Source organism: Ornithorhynchus anatinus, chromosome X5, assembly GCF_004115215.2.
Source record: "Ornithorhynchus anatinus isolate Pmale09 chromosome X5, mOrnAna1.pri.v4, whole genome shotgun sequence".
NCBI classification, from domain to species: Eukaryota; Metazoa; Chordata; class Mammalia; order Monotremata; family Ornithorhynchidae; genus Ornithorhynchus; species Ornithorhynchus anatinus.
Genome location: NC_041753.1, coordinates 67,150,547 through 67,168,378, shown reverse-complemented (window position 1 = coordinate 67,168,378; position 17,832 = coordinate 67,150,547). Strand labels below are relative to the sequence as shown.

The 17,832-nt window shown below is 47.6% G+C and overlaps 1 protein-coding gene across 1 annotated transcript; it reads right to left on the bottom strand.

The window, feature by feature from the left end:
* Nucleotides 1-1,664: 1,664 nt before the first annotated feature.
* CX5H9orf64 (chromosome X5 C9orf64 homolog) lies at nt 1,665-16,788 on the bottom strand. Its single transcript, XM_029056121.1, has 4 exons — nt 16,265-16,788; nt 9,456-9,715; nt 5,839-6,034; nt 1,665-2,040 (listed from the first exon to the last, which is right to left on the bottom strand). The coding sequence occupies exons 1-4, from the start codon at nt 16,599-16,601 to the stop codon at nt 1,811-1,813; spliced, it is 1,023 nt and encodes a 340-aa protein (XP_028911954.1). The 5' UTR covers nt 16,602-16,788; the 3' UTR covers nt 1,665-1,810.
* Nucleotides 16,789-17,832: the final 1,044 nt, after the last annotated feature.

The window sequence follows — 17,832 nt, the reverse complement described above, 5'->3', positions numbered from 1 at the left end:
TGACCACTGCCATCATGTACTTTCACAACCGTAAAAATAATATGGCACGGGAAGCTAAATGGGGTTTCTGGTGTTCCTAGATCCAAACTCCAGAGAAATTATGGGGTTTCCGCACTGCTCTGCTGAAGGCAGGGAAATAGTGGTAGCGGGAAGAGTGCTAATTGTATTTGTTGAGGGCCCTCTGTGTACAAGGTACTGTACTCCCCACGGGGGAAGTACAAATCAGAGAAGTGACCTGATCTCTGCCTGCAAGGGGCTTCCACTCTAACGGGGGAGACAGACGTAAAAATATTTACCATTTCCAGCATTCCTCTGGTTTGCCGTACCAACACAGTGGCCTTGGGGTGCCAGACTTCACTTCTATTTGAAACCACTTCAGCCCGGTGATTCTGGGACTTTACATTAAAATGTTTCCGAGGCACTGCTAGAAGGGAACCTGATCCATATGTGAGAGCTTGGGGTGGGGAAGGAAAGGAGGAGAGATGTGGGGGTGTGGGGAGAAAGAAGAGAATGCATAATTTTAAATTTTGATTTTCATTCCGAGGCTAGAATATTGAGAAAGTCTCTACCGCTCTTCAAATCCTTTGAAATGGAGAAGTTCAAATTTAGGATGCACAACCGATTGTATTTTCTTAAACTACATTTTACCTCAAGAGATAATTCTAATTTTTTTTTTAAATGAGTCTGCCTGTAACTAAAACTAATCCTTAGGCAGTCACACAGAACAGTCACACAATAAATAAACCAAAGTGATTTTTTAATAAGAAGCAGTTGTTTTGAATTGTTGATTTTAGCAAAGACAGTAAAAAGTATTAATGTACTATCATATTCCTTGCCTTATATAATAATAATTAGGGCATATATTTATTTACATACTAATCCACATCAGCGCAGTATATGGAAAAGGATCACAATGAAATGAATCGTATGAATAGGAGTGAAGGTTGATATTTAACTGGATAACTTTTGAAAAAATTGTGATATGAAAAACATAAAATACCAGTATTCTCTCACTCAACCAATGGTATTTTATTGACCACCGACTAAGTGCAGAGCACTGTACTAAGCACTTGGGAGAGTCCAATATAAAAGAGTTGGCAGACTAGTTCCCTGCCCACAAGGAACTGACAGCCTAGAGGGGGAGACTCAATCAATGATATTTACAGAGCGCTGCCTGTGTGCACAGCACTGTACTAAACGCTTGGGAGAGTCCAAATAAACCAGGGTTGGTAGAAACGTTCCCCGCCCACGAGAAGCTGACACTCTAGAGGGGGAGAAAAGTCTAGTGGGGGACCATCAATCAATGGTATTTAATAATGTTGGTATTTGTTAGGCGCTTACTATGTGCCGAGCACCGTTCTAAGCGCTGGGGTAGACATAGGGGAATCAGGTTGTCCCACGTGGGGCTCACAGTCTTAATCCCCATTTTACAGATGAGGGAACTGAGGCACAGAGAAGTTAAGTGACTTGCCCACAGTCACACAGCCGACAAGTGGCAGAGCTGGGATTTGAACTCATGAGCCCTGACTCCAAAGCCCATGCTCTTTCCACTGAGCCACGCTGCTTCTCCATTTACCGAGCGCTGTGTGCAGAGCCCTGTGTTAAATGCTTGGAAGAGTCTGATACAACGGAGTTTGGTAGACACGTTCCCCGCCAGACACTGAGGCGAAGCCGCAGAGAGGAATCAAAATTAACTAAGGTGCAAGACAGGAGAATGAGAGGAGAAATGTGCGGCCGGGCCTCCTTAATTCGATTTTTCTCCCAATTACCCTATTAATGAAATCCAATGGCTTTGACTGGCTCCCTGCGATCAATAGTATATGCAACGTATGCGATGGAAGGGCATTCCCTTCATATCTTCCCTGTGATCCCGGGCATAATCCCACAGATAATAATCGAGAAGAACTGAATTGATCTCTGTGCCCAATTTTTCATCCTTTTTGGTGAGTTCCAGAAGTCGATCCCGGATCAGTTCGACACACCAGATGGAACATCCTCTGATTTCCACTTCTTGTCGATCCCCAGAGGAGAACATTTCTCCTGTTGAACAAATCAAAGCCGAGAACATAAGGGGACGAAGAAGCAAACGTACATTCTACGCCATTACAGTGGAAGCTCCTTGAGGGCAGGTGAACCATGTTCGGTGCTACTGTTGGACTCGAATCAGGGTGGCCTAACGGAAAGAGCCCGGGCCTGGGATTCAGAGGACCCGGGTGTTCATCCCGGCTCCGCCGCTTGCCTGCTGGGTGACCTTGGGCGAGTCACTTCGCTTCTCTGGGCCTCAGTTCCCTCATCTGGAAAACGGCAATTCGACACCTATCCTCCCTCTTACTTAGACTGTGAGCCCCGTGTGGGACAAGGACTGTGCCCAGTGTGATCATCTTGCATCTACCCTAGCGCTTACAACACAGCTGGGTACATAATAAGCACTTAAATACCATTCTTATTTCCCAAGTGGGCGGTACAATGCACTGCACCCAGTGGGAGCTCAATAAATAACACTATCTTCATCGTCGTCGTCGTCATTCCACAGCAACATTCTGTGGTCTGGTGGAAAGAGCTTGCCTGCTGTGTGACCCCAGGGAAGTTCCTGAACGTCTCTGTGCCCCAGTTTTCATTAATTAATGGTATTTATTGTGTGCAGAGCACTGGACTAAGCACTTGGGAGAGTACAATATAACAGAATTTTGGTAGATACATTCCCTGCCCAGAGTGAGGTTAGAGTTCCTCATGGGGCAAATGAGGATTAAATACTTGTTCTCCCTCCCTGTTAGACTGCGTGTCAATCTAATAATGTAACAGCTAATAATAATAATCACGGCATTTGTTATGCACTTACTATGTGTCAGGCACTGTTCTAAGCGCTGGGGTGGATACAAGCGAATCGGGTTGGGGACAGTCCCTGACTCACGAGGGGCTCACAATCTCAATCCCCATTTTACAGATAAGCACAGAGAAGTAAAGTAACTTGCCCAAGGTCACGCAGCAAACAGGTGGCAGAGTCGGGTTTAGAATCCATGACCTTCTGACTCCCAGGCCCGTGCTCTATCCGCTACGCCATATCATTTTTAGGGGCAAGGTTTAGTAGAAAGATAGAAACCGTACAGTCATCACCCTGTTGATTTAAAACCACCTTATGGGCATAAATTCACAGAGAACCGACATTCCAAAGGAATTTGTGCTTAAAGGAAAATGGTTTTACAGAAATGCCTCACTGGCAGTTTCCGTGTTTTGCATTCATTTAAAGTATTAGCTAAATTTGCTTTACCTCAGAGTAAGCTGTCTCAAACTTCTTTTTTTCTTTAATTAACTGAAGATTTTACACAAGGGGGTGGCAAAGATCTTGGAAACGCACACTGTGATTCAAATTCTAGGCAGAGCACAGGACTAGGAGGCAGGAAACCCAGGTTCTAATTCTGACTCTGCCACATGCCTGCCGTGTGACCTTGTGCAGGTCGCTTAACTTCTTTGGGCCGCAGTTGCCTTATCTGTAAAATGCAGGTAAAATGCCTGTTTCCCTCCCTCTCAGGTTGTGAGCCCCACTTGGAAGAAACTTAAAGTTTGCACACTCCAGACACGGCAAGCGCTTAGTACAGTGCTCGGCACACAGGAAGCGCTCAATAAATACAATGATGTCTATTTTGGCCATGGCTTGGCAGCTGTGCAAAACCATACCTTGTGAAAAATCAATCAACGGTATGTATTGAGCGTTTACTGTGTGCAGAGCACTGTATTAAGTGAGAAGACAACAAAACAGACACATTTCTTGCCCACAGAAGGTTACAGTCTAGAGAGGGAGACAGAAATTAATATGAATAAATAAATTACAGATATGTACATAGGTGCTACGGGGCTGGGGGGAGATGAATAAAGGGAGGAAGTCAAGGTGACACAAAAGGGAGCGGAAGAAAAGGAAAAGAGGGCTTTGACAGGGAAGGCCTCTTGGTGAAGATGTGCCTCCAATAAGGCTTCAAAGGTGGGGAGAGTCATTGTCTGTCAGATAATGTTGTTGTTAGAAGCAGCATGGCTTAGTGGCTTAGGGCCCGGGTTTGGGAGTCAGAGGGCGTGGGTTCTAATCCCGGCTCTGCCACTTGTCTGCTTGGGACCTTGGGCAAGTCACTTCATTGGGCCTCAGTTCCCTCATCTGGAAAATGGGGATGAAGACTGTGAGCCCCATGTGGGACAACATTACCTTGTATCTACCCCAGCGCTTAGAACGGTGCTTGGCACACAGTAAGTGCTTAACAAATATCATCATCATTATTATTATTATATGAAGAGGGAGGTCATTCCAGGCCAGAGGCAGGATGTGTGGGCTAGAGGTTGGCGGCGAGATAGACGAGATGGAGGTACAGTGAGTAGGTTGGCATTAGAGGAGTGAAGTGTGTGGGCTGGGTTGGAGTAGGGGAGTAGTGAGGAGAGGTAGGAGGGGGCAAGATGATGGAGGGCTTTAAAGCTGACAATGAAGCTGCCCAACTGAATATTAGAGAAAAAGGAGGAAAGATCAGTAGAGGCAAACAAAGAGAAGAATCTACTTTCAATCCTGCTCTTTGCAATCTGATTTGCTAGTCAAAGATTAAAAAAGAAAAAAATCCTCAGTGTGGCCTACTGGAAAAAGCAGGAGCCTGAGTCAGAGGACATAGTTTCGAATCCCGGCTCTGCCAGTTGCCTGCCATGTGATTTTGGGCAAGTCACTTTATTTCTCTGGGCCTCAGTTTCCTCATCTGTCATATGGGGATTAAATCCATCTCCCTCCGACTTCGACCGAGAGCCCCATGTGGGCCAAAGGTTTGTGTCCGCCCGATTATCTTGTACCTGGCCCAGCGCTTATTGCAAAGTAAGCGCTTAACAAACACCATAATTAATTGTCATGATTATTACCATGTTGGGAAAAACAGAGATGAACTCCATCTGGGCTAAGGTACAGCTTATTTTCCCAGCTATGATCAGTGATGTAATTCCTCACCAGAGAGGGGCCAGTTAAAACTCTGAACAAGGGAAAGAGAATCCTTTAGTATTTATTTCTATTCATGTCTGTCACCCCTCCAGACTGTAAGCTCACTGTGGGCAGGGAATGTGTCTGCTACATCGTACTCTCCCCAGTGCTCGGTACAGCGTTCTGCACACAGTAAGTGCTCAAATACCACTGACTACTGTGTGTACCGACTTTGGATTCTCGCGCACTGCAAACACTCGACAGACGACATGGTTATTTTTAAGGAGTGGCACTGGAGAACCTACGAGTCATCGCTTTGGTGAATGTTGTTTGGCTCTCTGAACCCTTCCAGAGAACCCACAACTGTCACCTTCTTCCAGTCACTAGTCCAACCCCACGAGGTTTCACGCGAGCTCTCTCAAATCCCGCCCAAACATCCATTTCCCCGCCTTCTGTCGCTGCTGCTATGCTCACCATCACAGCGGGAGAGCAGTCAGCAGGGAAGGGGACTGGAGCGACAGGAATCCTGAAGGTTTTGAAACCCAGACTGTGAGCCCGGTGTTGGGTAGGGATCGCCTCTATTTGTTCCTGAACTGTACTTTCCAAGCGCTCAGTACAGGGCTCTGCACACAGTCAGCGCTCAATAAATACGACAATGAATGAATGAATAGGTTTCCACGCACACCTTCTGCTATCGGTTTCAGGCCGTTCTAGAGTCGACCCGATGGAAAATTCCCCTTTCGTTGTCAGGCCTTGAGTGTGAAGTATTTATTGAGCCCTTACTGCGAGCAAAACACTAAACGCTGGGAAAGAATTCACCTGCAAGCAGTAGACAGGGTCTCAATGAAGGAGAATCTAATAATGTAAGAACGCTAAGTGAATCATGTGATCAACTTGCAGACCTTTGTGAAGTTTCTTCAGCAGTTCCTCAGAGTACTTCAGCGCTCCCAGATGAGCAAGGACCTGAGGTAACCTATAATCGGCAAACATAGTGATTCTGGCGATGTCGGTGAAGGCTCCATCTCCCTTTCCTTCTAACACACTCCATGTATCCGCCACAAGGATCTGGGCCCGTTTGTAAAACGAAATTCTTTTTCCCTGATGGACAAGAAGATACAGGTTACTCCAGGACCTGAGTTGTATACAACAGTCACCATCATCAGCATAGTGACTGTGGCATTTGTTAAGCACTTACTAGGTGCCAGGCGTTGGACTAAGCACTGGGTGGATACAAGGAGATCGGGTTGGATACAGTCCCTGTCCCATGTGGGGCTCACGGTATCAATTCCCATTTTACAGATAAAGTAACTGAGGCCCAGAGAGGTGAAGCGACTTGCCCGGTGTCACACAGCCGGCAAGTGGCGGTCCTGGAATGCCCTCCCTCCTCACCTCCGCCAAACTAATTCTCTTCCCCTCTTCAAAACCCTACTTAAAGCTCACCTCCTCCAAGAGGCCTTTCCAGACTGCGCTCCCCTTTTCCCTCTGCTCCTTCTACTCCCCCTTCACCTCTCCGCAGCTAAACCCTCTTCTCCCCCCTTCCCCTCTGCTCCTCCCCCTCTCCCGTCCCATCCCCTCAGCACGGTACTCGTCCGCTCAACTGTATATATCTTCATTACCCTATTTATTTTGTTAATGAGATGTACATCACCCTGATTCCATTTATTTGCTATTGTTTTAATGAGATGTTCTTCCCCTTGATTCTATTTATTGCCATTGTTCTTGTCTGTCCGTCTCCCCGGATTAGACTGTAAGCCCGTCAAAGGGCAGGGACTGTCTCTATCTGTTACCGATTTGTACGTTCCAAGCGCTTAGTACAGTGCTCTGCACATAGTAAGCGCTCAATAAATACTATTGAATGAAAAGTGGCGGAGCCGGGACTAAAACCCATGATCTTCTGACTCCCAGGCCCGTGCTCTATCTACTGCGCACAAACATACATACATACATGGCTTAGCATGTATTTATGTCCACCAGTCAGGGGAGGATTTGAGTTTGTGAACTCATCCTCAAAATTGGTTTTGTGTACTCAATCAATGAAATTTAATGTGCGTCAGGACAGCCTAATGTGACAGAGTTGGTAGACGTGTTCCCTGCCCACAGGGAGCTTACAGTCTAGAGGAAGAGTTTGTAAGCTTCTTGTGGGCAGGGACTTCTAGAGTACATTCATTCATTCAATTGTATTTATTGAGCATTTACTGTGTGCAGAGCAGTGTACTACGCGCTTGGGAGAGTAAAATACAAGGACAGATTTCCTGCCCACAGTGAGCTTACAATATAGGTTCCCAAGAGCTCAGGGCAGTCCAGTGCTCTGCATGCAATAGTTGCTCAATAAATGCTATTGTTAATAATAATAGTATTAAGAGCTTCTTGGGGGAACTGAACTTTTCTAAACGCTGTTGATGATGCTGTTGAGAAGCAGCATGGTGTAGTGGACAGAACACGGGCCTGGGAGTCAGAAGGTCATGGGTTCTAATCCTGGCTCCACCGCCTGTCGGCTGCATGACCTTGGGCAAGTCGCTTCTCTTCTCTGGGCCTCACCTGTAAAAGGGGGATTGAGACTGTGAGCCCCACGTAGGACAAGGACGATTTGCTCGTATCGACCTCGGCGTTTAGTACAGTGACTGGCACACAGTAAGCGCTTAACAAACACCGCAATTATTGCAATGCCGAAACCTTATGCCTGGATCCATCAAGTAACTTTAAATGCTGTCTTTGTACAAACACACACTGATCAATTTCAGAAACAGTGTTAAGCAACGCCAGCTCCTCAAAGATAGCACGCAAACAGAAGTTGATAATATCACTGAAGTTTATTTACTAAGTGCATCTGCAGTTGGGTCCTGTTGAGAAATAGGCACTAATCCACGTCAAAGTTCACTCAGTGCCAGCGTTTCACTGCTGTCTCAAAATACAAAAATCTCTTCTTTCCTAGGCCAAAGAGCTATTTCTGGCCTTCCCTAAGCCCTCATTTCCTCTTCTCCCACTCCTTTCTGTGTCGTCCTTACACCTGGATCTGCACCCTTTATTCACCCCTCCCAGAGCACTTATATCTCTATCCGGAATCATTTTCTTCCTATTAATGTCTGTCTCCACGCCTATGGGCAGGGAACATGTCTGCTAATTCTCTGGTACTCTCTTCTCCCAAGCACTTAGTACGGTAGTCTGCACACGGTAAGGGCTCAATAAATGCCATTGATCGACTGATCGATGCTCCCGCAGGCTCTTGTATGTCTCCTTCATCGCCGAGATGAGATAATTGTGTATTGGTTTGTGATGTGCTTTAACGTTTCATCGCTCCTGAGGTGTCTGTCTCTAATCCCTTCGCCTCACTTATTAAACTCTTAGAATGTGAGCCCCATGAGGGACAGGGGTAAGCTCACTGTGGGCAGGGAGCATATCTAATAATAATAATAATAATGATGGTATTTGTTAAATGCTTACTATGTGCCAAGCACTGTTCTAAGTGCTGGAGTAATACAAAGTGATCAAGGGCTCAGTCAGGGGCTGACTTGGGGCTCACAGTCTTAGTCCTCATTTTTACAGATGAGGGAGCTGAGGCACAGAGAAGTGAAGTGACTTGCCCAAGGTCACACAGCAAACAAGCGGTGGAGTCGGGATTAGAAGCCATGACCTCCAACTCCCAAACCCGTGCTCTTTCCACTAAGTCACGCTGCTTTTCAACTTGTGTCCTCTACCAACTTGGATACTCTCCCAAGTGCTCTGCACACAGGTAGTGCTCAATAAATACGATTCATTGGGCAGTTTATTTCCGACACATGATTTCTCCCCCAGTGCTTAGGACAGTGCTCTGCACACAATGAGTGCTTAATAAATACATTACTCCCACTACAACTGAGAGACAAGAAAATCTAGGCTCAGAAGCACATGGGTATAAGACAAACGTCATCATCGTAACTCACCAAGAAGGCACTACCGTGCTAGCGTTTTGGAAGAAAAGGACAGAATTTGGTGCCCCTGACAAATTAGGGACGTAGTTGGAAAGAAATAGGATGAAGTTGCGTGGCATGAGTGTGAGCTGGTGCCTGGCGGGGGAAAAACAACCCAAAAATATGACGGAAAGAATGGCTGACCTGGCAGAGGTTCAGCAGCCACTAATAATAATAATAATGATAATAATAATAAGTGTAGTGCTCATTAAGCGCTTCCTGTGTGCCAGAGCACTGTACTAAGCTCTGTCCTAACTGGGTCGGACACAGTCTCTGTCCCACATGGAGCTCCCAGTCTTAATCCCCATTTTCCAGATGAGGAAACTGAGGCCCAGAGAAGAAGCAAAGCAACTTGCCCAAGGTCACCCAGCAGACAAGTGGCCGGAATTAGAAGCCAGGTCCTCTGCCCCCCCCCAGGCTCTGTTCACTAGACCTCACTGCTTCTCATTATGATTCTCAATTCCATCACCATCATCAGGCCTCCTAGTCCTAATCCCCAAGGCCTACTATTCCTACAAATAAAAGGAATGATCATCACGGCGGCTCAAACTTTCCCCAAACCGTCAACTCACCTGGAAGACAGCCTCATCTCTATAAGAAGGGAAACTTTCGACGACCAGCTGCATCAGCCTGAGCGCGCTCAGCCCGCTCTGTCGCACGCAGTGGAGGAAAGACCCTCCAAAGCGGTCAAGCAGGATTCTCCCGGTCTCGTTGAGAATGCGGTGTCTCTCTTCAATCAGAGGCATGGGGACATCCGTGTCACTGCGCAATACATGGAGCACCTGATCAAGGGTCATCGAGGCATAATACGAAGCACTCGTGATGGGTATCCCTTTAGGAAAAGCAAACCACACGTCACCACCTAGACGGTTCTTCAGGAAGAACGCAGCCTTTCGGCCACCCCGGCGCTGAAGTCCTTACCCCTAATTTATTCATTTCTATTCATGCCCGTCTCCCCCTCTAAACTGTAAACTCGTTGTGGGCAGGGAATGTGACTATTGTTCTACCGGACTCTAAGCGTTCAGTACCGTCCTCGGTACAAACTGCTCAATAAAGAGCGGGGGATGTGGCCGTCTGTCATTCTATTGTACTCCCCCAAGCGCTCAGTACAGAGCTCTGCACACCGTAAGTGCTCAACAGATACATTTGACTGACTAAATACTAATGACCGGTTGCACATCTCATATATCCTACGACTTATGCACTAACTCATATGCCTAAGCCCTGTTCCTTCTGGCAGTGGGGGGAAGGGAGCGGAAGCTGTCCTCAAGGCCCAACCTTTGGAACTTTCTGGCACCCAGAGGAATGTGCTTGAGCTGAAATAACCAGCTTTCAGCAGATGCTGAAATAGCCTGACAAAACGAACAGTTTACTGGTCCCCTTCCTGTTTACTTGAAAGGGAAGCAGTGGGGCCTGGTGGTTAGAGCCTGGGCCTGGGAGTTCTCATCCCGGCTCCGCCCCTTGTCTGCTGGATGACCTTGGGTGTGTCACTGCATTTCTCCGGGCCTTATTTTCCTCATCTCTAAAATGGGGATTGAGACTGTGAGCCCCACGTGGGACAGGGATCGTGTCCAACCCGATTATCTTGTATCCACCCCTGTGCTTAGTACAGTGCCTGGCACAAAGTAAGAGCTTAACAGATGCTATAAAAAAACCCCAAAACCAAGGGAGCTGGAAATGTTTGTGTTTGGGGCAAGATACAATCAATGAATGGTATTTATCAAGCACTTACCGAGTGCTCTGCTGTACTAGGCGCTTGGGAGAGCAAAATACAACAGAATTAGCAGACGCTTTCCCTGCCCTCGACAAGCTTACAGTTAGAGGAGGCAGACATTGATATAAAGAAATAGGAAATTTATGCTATATAATTTAAAGACAACAGGCAAGTGCTCAGTAAGTGTCAACAGCCATGACAGGGGAGCAAATACCTCAGTCAAGAAAAGATATATGGGCGGATAAGGATTGTTAAAGAGTTGCTCAAAGCTTTCCAGTTCTGGTCTCTGGGCCCACCATTATTGAGAAATCACACCCCTCTGCCTCAAACCCTTATAACAAAAAGCCAAGAGTTATTGAGCATTTTTCTTAATAGAAAAGGGCATTTGCTTGCAATGGTCTTAGTGGAAAGAGCCCAGGCCTGGAAGTCAGAAGGACCTGGGTTCTGATCCCAGCTCCACCAGTTGTCTGCTGTGTGACCTTGGGCACATCACATAACTGCTCTATGCCTCAGTTTCCTCACCTGCAAAACGGGGATAAAATCCTACTTCCTCCTAATTAGACTGTTAGTCTTATATGGGACAGGGACTGCGTCTGACCCGATGATCTTCTATCTATCCCAGCACTTAGTATGAAGCTTGGCACATAGTAAGCACTTAAATACCACAAAAAAAATTTAAGAGGATTGCACACATAAAAATATAAATGAACTCTTTCCTAGCGCTTAGTATGGTGGTCTGCCCACAACAGGTACTCAATAAATACTATTACTAGTACTAAAGAGAATGATAGGATTTGAGTTCTTGATCCTTAATTTTGTACTGTATTTTAAACCAGGGTTTGGGAGTCAGAAGGACCTGGGTTCTAATCTCAGCTCTGCCACTTGTCTGCTATTAGACCTTGGACAAGTCACTTTCCCTTCTCTGTGCCTCAGCTCCCTCATCTGTATAACAGTGATCAAGAGTGTGAGCCCCATGTGGAAAATGGTACAGTGCCCGGCACATAATAAGCACTTAACGAATACAAAAAAAAAATAAATTACATGACCTGTGGTCCAAACTGATTAAGCCTATATCCATCCCAGAGAGGCTCAAGATGGAGGGACAGAAAATCAAACTGCCCCAACTGTTTTAGGTTTCCCTCTTCCTCTTAAACCCCCAGCAGGTTTAAACACAAGATTAGCCTCTTCCTGAATCTTGGATTAAGGATTAAGGTAACCAGCAGCTCAGATGTACCTGGTTAACTTTACCCCCAAAGCAAGCTAACAATTCCTAACACTAATCAATCATATTTATTGAGCACTTGCTGTGTGCAGAGCTCCTTACTAAATGCTTGGGAGAGTACAATACAATGGAGTTGGTAGACACATTCTTGCCCACAACGAGTTCGCAGTCTAGGGGGGAAGATGGACATTACTATAAACAGATAAATCTCGGATATGTACGTAAGTGCTCTGAGGCTGAGGAAAGGGTGAAAAGGGAGCAAATCAGGTGACGGAGAAGGGAGTGGGGAAAGAAAATGAGGGCTGAGTCAGGGAAGGCTTCTTAGAGGAGATGTGCCTTTAAAGTGGGGAGATTAACTGTCTGTTGGAGATGAAGAGGGAGGACATTCCAGGCCAGAGGCGGGAGGTGGTTGAGAGGTCGGCAGTGAGATAGACGAGACCGACGTACAGGGAGTAGGTTGGCATTAGGAGGAGCGAAGTGTGCGGAGGACTGCACTGTAGTAGGAGAGCAGCTAAGTGAGGTAGGAGGGGACACGGTGATTGAGGAGTTGAAATAATAATAATTACGACATTTGTTACACACTTACTACCTGCTCAGCACTGTTCTAAGTGCCGGGGTAGATAGAAGGTAATCAGGTTGTCCCCCATGGGGCTCAGTCTTAATCCCCATTTTACAGCTGAGGTAACAGGCACAGAGAAGCTAAGTGACATGCCCAAGGTCACACAGCAGACAAGTGGCAGAGTCAGGATTAGAACCCACGTCCTCTGACTCCCAAGCCCGTGCTCTTGCCACTAGGCCATGCTATGGTAAGGAGTTTCTGTTTAATGCGGAGGTAGATGGGCAACCCCTGGAGATTCCTGACAAGCCAGGAAGACATGGCCTGAACGTTTTTGTAGAAATATGATCCGGGCAGCAGAGTGAAGTATGGACTGCAATGGGGAAAGACAGGAGGCAGGGAGGTTGGCAAGAAGGCCGATACAGTAATCAGCGTAGGATTGGATAATTGCTTGGATTAATGTGGTAGCAGTTTGAATGGAGAGGAAAGGATGGATTTTAGAGATGTGGTGAAGGTTGAACTGACAGGATTTAGTGACAGATTGAATATGTGGGTTGAATGAGAGAGCTGAGTCGCGGATGACGCCAAGGTTATGGGCTTGCAAGACAGGAACCATGGTGGTGCTATCTACAGTGATGGAAAAATTAGGGGAGGACAGGGGTTTGCGGGGGAAGATAAGGCGTTCTCTTTTGGATATTACCTCATTTCCTTGGCCTGGGATGGCACAGATCTGCTTCCATGTCAAAGACAAGTGATTTTATTCCTTTTGAATAACGGGGATTTAGTTAATAATAATGATGGCATTTGTTAAGCGCTTACTATGTGCCAAGCACCGTTCTAAACACTGGGGGCAGGGGATATAAGGTAATCAGGTTGTCCCACGTGGGGCGCAGTCTTAATCCCCATTTTACAGATGAGGGAACTGAGGCACAGAGAGGTTAAGCGGCTTCCCAAAGTCACACAGCTGACAAGCGGCAGAGCCGGGATTAGAACCCATGACCTCTGACTCCCAGGCCCGGGCTCTTTCCACTGAGCCACGCTGCTTCTCACAAAACTAGCTGTAAGCTAGTTTTGCCTACTTTTTCTTTTTTCCCTTCCAGTAATACAGTGCTACGTATTCACATACAGCAGCTGTTCAGGAGCACATAGAAAAGATGGGAAAACAGTTTCTCACCTTTACTCTGCACTATCCTACATTTCATAACAATAATTATATTTTTAATTGAATAAAATTTAAATAGTGATATTTAATTATTATCAAATTTGTTAAGCACATATTATGCACCAAGCACTCTACTAAGCACTAGGGTAGACAAGTTAATCAGGTCACACACAGTCCCGGTTCTGTATGGGGCTCGCAGTCTAGGTAGGAGGGAGAACAGGTACTGAAACCCCATTTGACAGATGAGGAAACCGAGGCACAGAGAAGTGAATCAACTTACCCAAGGTCACCCAGAAGGCAGGCGGTGGCAGAGCTGGGACGAGAACCCAGGTCTCCTGACTCCCAGGCCCGGGCTCCTTCCACTGGGCCACGCTGCTTCTTTAGGTTACTGCCTAAAGGCACTGAAAATTACTGTGACATATTATAACTCTCTTCTGATGCTTTTTCAAGGCCCAATTTCCAAAGGCTTATGAGGGGAAACTAAAAACTGAGCATAAAAATGGGACAGGATGTGAAAAAAAAACCATTCACTTCAAGGGCGGGGATCATGTCTGCTAACTCTATTGTTTTTTCCAAACCAAATTTTTCAGGACACCCCTGAAAAATTTCACCCTCCTGGACACTTTAGTAAAAGGAGCCTCCCCAGCTCAGCATCAATTTAAAAATGGTGCTAGGACTGTGCCCATACTCCTCTCGCTTCTTCACGTTAGGAATGGCAGAGGGGCAGATTCCCGGACTCCTTGCAGCCTTTTTTGTCCTTCTGCTCGGTCTCAAGCCCGGCAGGAACAACCGAAGGTGGTGAGGAGCTGCCAGTGGTGATTGGGAGCAGCAGCGTGGCTTAGTGGGAAGAGCCCGGACTTGGGAGTCAGAGGATGTGGGTTCTAATTTCGGCACCGCCACTTGTCTGCTGTGTGACCTTGGGCAGGCCACTTAACTTCTCTGTGCCTCAGTGACCTCATCTGTAAAATGGGGATTAAGACTGGGATATCACGTAGGACAATCTCATTACCATGTATCTACCCCAGTGCTTAGGACAGTGCTTGGCACATAGTAAGTGCTTAACAAATACCATAGTTATTTATTATTATTCTCTGAGCTTCAGTTACCTCATCTGTAAAATGAGGATTAAGACTGTCAGCCCCACGTAGGACAACTGGATTACCTTGTATCTACCCCAGCACTTAGAACAGTGCTTGGCAAATAGTAAGCGCTTAACAAATACCATCATTATCATCATCATTTCTAGGCCACATGATGCCTTCTAGGCACTCTCCCAACTCTTCCCCCACAGCCTACCTTTGGGCAAGTCACTTGACTTCTCAGTGCCTCATTACCTCATCTGTAAAATGGGGATTAAGACTGTGAGCCTCACGTGGGACAACCTGCTTACCCTGTATCTACCCCAGTGCTTAGAACAGTGCTCGACACATAGTAAGCACTTAATACCAAGATTATTATTTCTACTTAAGTGTATGCCTGTCTACTTGTTTTGTTGTCTGTCTCCCCCCTTCTGGACTGTGAGCTTGTGGTTGGGTAAGGATGGTCTCTCTGTTGCCGAATTGTACTTTGCAAGCGCTTAGTCCAATGCTCTGCACACAGTAAGCGCTCGATAAACACGATTAAATGAATGAAATACGATCGACCGACGACGGACTAACGTGGCCCGTATCCAACCCGATGAGCTCGTAATAATAATAATGTTGGTATTTGTTAAGCGCTTACTATGTGCAGAGCACTGTCCTAAGCGCTGGGGTAGACAGGGTAATCAGGTTGTCGCACGTGAGGCTCACAGTCTTAATCCCCATTTTACAGATGAGGTAACTGAGGCACAGTGAAGTGACTTGCCCACAGTCACACAGCTGACAAGTGGTAGAGCCGGGATTCGAACCCATGACCTCTGACTCCCAAGCCCAGGCTCTTTCCTCTGAGCCACGCTGCTTGTACCCATCCGGGTGCTTAGTACAGTGCCTGGCACATAGTAAACTCGGTGCCTCAGTTACCTCATCTGTAAAATGGGGATTAAGACTGTGAGCCCCACGTGGGACAACCTGATTCCCCTGTGTCTACCCCAGCGCTTAGAACAGTGCTCGGCACATAGTAAGCGCTTAACAAATACCAACATTATTATTATTATTATTAAACACTCAAATACCCTAAGAACCCCCCCACATTTAGTAGAAAAGGTTAAGTTCATTCAATCGTATTTACCGAGCGCTTACTGTGTGCAGAGCGGTGTACTAAGCGCTTGGAAAGTACAATTCGGCAACAGAAAGAGACAATCTCCACCCAACAGCGGGCTCACAGTCTAGAATTCATTCATTCGTACTTATTGAGCGCTTACTGTGTGCAGAGCACTGTACTACGCGCTTGGAATGTATAATTCGGCAACAGATAGAGACAATCCCTGCCCAACGACGGGCTCACAGTCTAATCGGGGGAGACAGACGGCAAAAGAAAACAGAACCAAACAAAAACGAGACAACATCATCGAGATGAATAGAATCAAGGAGATGTACACCTCATTAACAAAATAAATAGGCTAAGAAACAATATAAAACAAATGAGCACAGTGCTGAGGGAAGGGGAAGGGGGAAGAGGAGGGGGAGCAGAGGGAAAGGGCTAAGTCTGGAGAGACGGACCTCGAAACAGGTCAAGAGGCATCAAGAGCATCACTGGAAATAAAGATCTCTCACTTCAGCCTAGTCGCCGCGGGCCTACGGCACCCACCTTCATCCAGGGCTCTGTTGACGGCCGCACACAGGGACCAGTAGCCACTGTAGTCTTTCCCTCTGTACTTCACCAGGCACTTGCGGTCATCTGTTTCGGCCCAAAAGGAAAAGTTGAGGGTGTCTACGAGGAACACCCAATTGACGGCGTCCTCATCGGCAGCCCGAGGGTTCAGCTCGTGAAGGGCCTTCCAGTCCTCCAAGCCCAACGCTCCGCCACAGCCCCGGGCCCGCAACATCTCGGCCACCTTGTGCACCCCCGCTTCTTCGATCGTCACATCCTGGCTGTTCGCGGCAATAAACTGGGCCGACTCCCTGGGAGCCAGGGGCGCTCCCATGGCCGGACCTTTCTCTTTTCCCTTAGGAGAAGGGAAAACAGGCTTCGGGCCCGATCTACGGCACGTTTTAGCGCCGCCTCTCCGTCCCCCTTCTCATTTCGCTCACGTGGCCGCCGGCGGGGAGGAGGGAAGGGGGAGAGAGGGGAGGGGATAAGGAAGGAGGGGGAGAGAAAGAGAGGTGGTGGGAGGAGAAGAGGGGAAGGGGGAGGAGGAGAGAAGGAGGGGGGAGAGAAAGAGAGGTGCTGGGAGGGGGGGAAGGGATGAGGGAGGAGGGGGAGGAAAGGGAGGGGGAGAGAAAGAGAGGTGGTGGTAGGAGGGGAGGGGATGGGAAAGGAGGGGAGGGGATGGGGAAGGAGAGGGGATGGCGAAGAAGGGGAGGGGAGGGGATGGCGAAGAAGGGGAGGGGATGGGGAAGGAGAGGGGATGGGGAAGGAGGGGAGGGGATGGGGAAGGAGGGGAGGGGAGGGGGAAGGAGGGGAGGGGGAAGGAGGGGAGGGGGAAGGAGGGGAGGGGGCGAGGATGGAGGAAGTCAAAATAAAGAAATCACTGAGGTGACACGGGAACCAAACCGCAAGCCATTTCCGGGATAGACTCTCTCACCAACCCCGTTCCGGCAGCGGAGATGTAGCGGGTCCCGTCGCTATGGCGACCGATGGCCAATCGGAGCGGGCGAGGGCTTGGCGTCGGGAGCCGGACGAAGGAGCGGGGGCGCGCGCGCGGAGGGCCGGAAGGCGGGGGGAGCGCGCCTGGGGCGAGCAGCCATTTTATCTCTCGTGCCCGACGGCGCTGGGGATGTCTCCCTCCCTGATAGGCCTTCGGACGGCGCTCTCCATGCGGAAAGAGCACCAAAAATACGATTTACTGCTCTTCTGGTGATTTTTCCCATGGGAGATATTTTTCCAAAGATCAACATCTTAGGACTGTTCCAGAACCTCTGGAAAAGCAGCATTTATTGGGCATCCACCGGGTGCGAGGCACTGTACTAACCGTTTGGGAAGTACAAAGCAAGAAAGAGATAGGAGAGGCTTTTATGAGCCATGTGTTGTAATAAACACGAGTAGGAGTCGTAATAGTGGCATTTATTGAGCACCAATTAAATGTGGTGTACTGTACTGAGCACTTGGGAGATCCAACAGAAGCACAAGATATGTTGCCTGCCTATAAGGAGCTTTCACTCAAACGGGGAAGACAGGCAACGAAATATCAGCTACACATGTACACGCACAAGTTT

Coding starts and splice junctions, on each gene's coding strand:
- CX5H9orf64 (XM_029056121.1), bottom strand. CDS start 16,601: ATGGGAGCGCCCCTGGCTCCCAGGGAGTCGGCCCAGTTTATTGCCGCG. Junction 9,716..16,264: donor CAACAGAGCCCTGGATGAAG/GTGGGTGCCGTA, acceptor CTTTTCCTAAAG/GGATACCCATCACGAGTGCT. Junction 6,035..9,455: donor GAGATGAGGCTGTCTTCCAG/GTGAGTTGACGG, acceptor CTTGTCCATCAG/GGAAAAAGAATTTCGTTTTA.